Genomic DNA, 2,449 nt, shown 5'->3' with positions numbered 1-2,449 from the left:
AGGATTTGAACCCACTACCGGGATTTTGGAGATCCCTATTTTACCAATTAAACTACACTCCTATTTATTTAAATCATCCTCAGGTCAATCATCAAGGATAATACTTCTATACTACTCGGATCTTATTTGATAAATAACTCATCCCAGGAATCGAACCTGGATTTGGGTATTAGAAGTACCCTGTTCTATCCATTGAACTAGACGAGCTTTAATGATCTTGATTTGACTTGTGATCAGGAACAAGTCAAATTATTCTACTTCTTTTATAAAAGAATTAAGGTTATTCTAAAAAGGAAGTAATTATTTTTCACTTGAGATATCCATTAGAGTGTTCTCAATAATACCAATACCTGGAACTAAGATTAAGAACCAAGCAAAGTAGAATCCAGTAGACCATTGACCAAGAGTAATAAATGGCTCTTCTACATGTTGACCACCACACCAGAATAGGATTAAGAAGTTTACAACAAATAACCAATAAGCGATTTTCATTAATGGTCGGAATGCAGAACCTCTAATTCTAGATGTATCTAATACAGGCATTGCTAATAGAATTAAGATAGCACCAATCATAGCTACTACACCTCCTAGTTTATCAGGAATCGATCTTAAGATCGCATAGAATGGTAATAGATACCACTCTGGTACAATAGATGGTGGTGTTTGCATTGGATTAGCTGGAATATAATTATCAGCATGTCCCATAGCATTAGGTGCATAAAATAAGAATAAAGATAATACTAAGAAGAATAAGAACCATGATACCATATCTTTGAAAATAAAATATGGATGCATATATACTCTATCCGCATTTCCTGTTACTCCTAAAGGATTATTTGATCCATGCTCATGTAATGCCATGAAATGCATAACTACTAAAGCAGCTAAGATAAATGGTAATAGATAATGTAGACTGAAGAATCGATTTAAAGTAGCGTTATCTACTGAATATCCTCCCCAAATAAATTCTACTAAATCTTTACCAATCCAAGGAATAGCTGATAGTAAGTTAGTAATTACAGTTGCACCCCATAAAGACATTTGTCCCCATGGTAATACATACAATTTCCAAAATAGAAACAACAATCATTTAAGATCGACTCCTTATTTCTATCCCATGTACCTTATCAATAAATTAATCCTCAAGTTCATTTAAACTCTTTCTAATTTATATCACTTAAGGCCTTGTGAAGAATCGTGCTCATTCTTGGAACTCCGACTGTACATTAAGCACCATTTCAGGCACCCATTGGTGACCCAGTCTGTAGCGATGGTATACACCACCGACGGTCTGGAAGAAGAAGTTTCAACTTTGACCGTTTTCACCAATATCGCCAGAGAGATCGTTATTCTCTCCAATACCCCTGTCAGGGTATTCTATCATACTGAATTGTTTTTCTGCATAGATTGCACAATTCTCCAGATAGGACTATAATTCAATATTATTTTTCTAATTTGATATACCATTCATTTCTGAATAATTTATCACTATCAATATATTTACTAATTGTTTTATGGTCACATTTAAAATGTTGTGCCATAATTCGAATACCAGTAAATTTCATAAATACAGTACCATCTTTATTAGAAGCTATAACAGGTTTGGATGAAGCTAATCTATATTTATTTTTCACTTCATCTGTTCTATTTAGAGCTTTTTCTCTAAGTAATAATCTTACAGAATCAGATAATTGTTTACCTCTGTTAAGAGAACCAATTTGTTCTTTTCTTAAATCAGAATAATTATCCTTCATTTTCTGTTTAATCTCTTCAGAATGTGTATATCCTAAAGAATTACCAGCTTCTAATAAGATATTATAAGATGGCAAGTAAATTTGAATCCAATTTGTTTCTAAAGTCATTAAATTAGGATTATTCTTTTTGGTTACTTCTTCTGGATAATATTCCAAAATAAAGAAAGCAAATGAATCAATTCCATATTTATTTAAATCAATAGAAATCTTTTTATTCCCTAATCCCTTAATCAAATGTTTATAAAATCGACTGTAAAACTTATTAGTTACAGCACTTCCGATATAAAAATCTCCAGTTATAGTATTAATAATACCATAAATACCGGATTGATTTCTAGTTTCAGATCTAAGATTTTCTTTATTTTTATCTTGACTAAGTTCTTCGAAAATAAGAATTGGATTTAAATTATAAAGATCTAACCAATATTTTAGTTTAACTGATAGCATTGAATGATTTTGTAGAATCATCATTAGAATATTTAATATTGAACCATTTTAGGCAATGTTGTTTACCTAAGAATCCAGTAATAATCATAACTAGGAAAATAATTACACCAATTGACCATAATGCAACTCTTGGAGCTTTATATGAACCATAGTATAAACCTTTACCAATATGTAGATAAACAAAGAAGAAGAAGAAAGAAGCTGTATTCGCATGAAGATATCTAATCATCCATCCGTAGTTTACATCT

The 2,449-nt window shown here is 31.1% G+C and overlaps 1 protein-coding gene and 1 non-coding gene across 2 annotated transcripts; both read right to left on the bottom strand.

Moving 5' to 3' along the window:
• Positions 1-135: 135 nt before the first annotated feature.
• K450DRAFT_t117 lies at positions 136-207 on the bottom strand. Its single transcript has one exon. It is a non-coding gene; the product is annotated as a tRNA-Arg (tRNA).
• Positions 208-300: 93 nt separating this feature from the next.
• On the bottom strand, positions 301-2,449 carry K450DRAFT_286222 (uncharacterized protein; the record flags this gene model as incomplete). Its single annotated transcript, XM_051593529.1, has 2 exons — positions 2,268-2,449; positions 301-998 (listed from the first exon to the last, which is right to left on the bottom strand). Exons 1-2 carry the CDS (start codon positions 2,428-2,430, stop codon positions 301-303), a joined length of 861 nt encoding a protein of 286 aa, XP_051439910.1. The 5' UTR covers positions 2,431-2,449.

Source organism: Umbelopsis ramanniana (assembly GCF_025399195.1).
Source record: "Umbelopsis ramanniana AG unplaced genomic scaffold K450scaffold_156, whole genome shotgun sequence".
NCBI lineage: Eukaryota > Fungi > Mucoromycota > Umbelopsidomycetes > Umbelopsidales > Umbelopsidaceae > Umbelopsis > Umbelopsis ramanniana.
The sequence above is the reverse complement of the archived record's forward strand: the minus strand, read 5'-3'. Positions and strand labels throughout refer to the sequence as shown.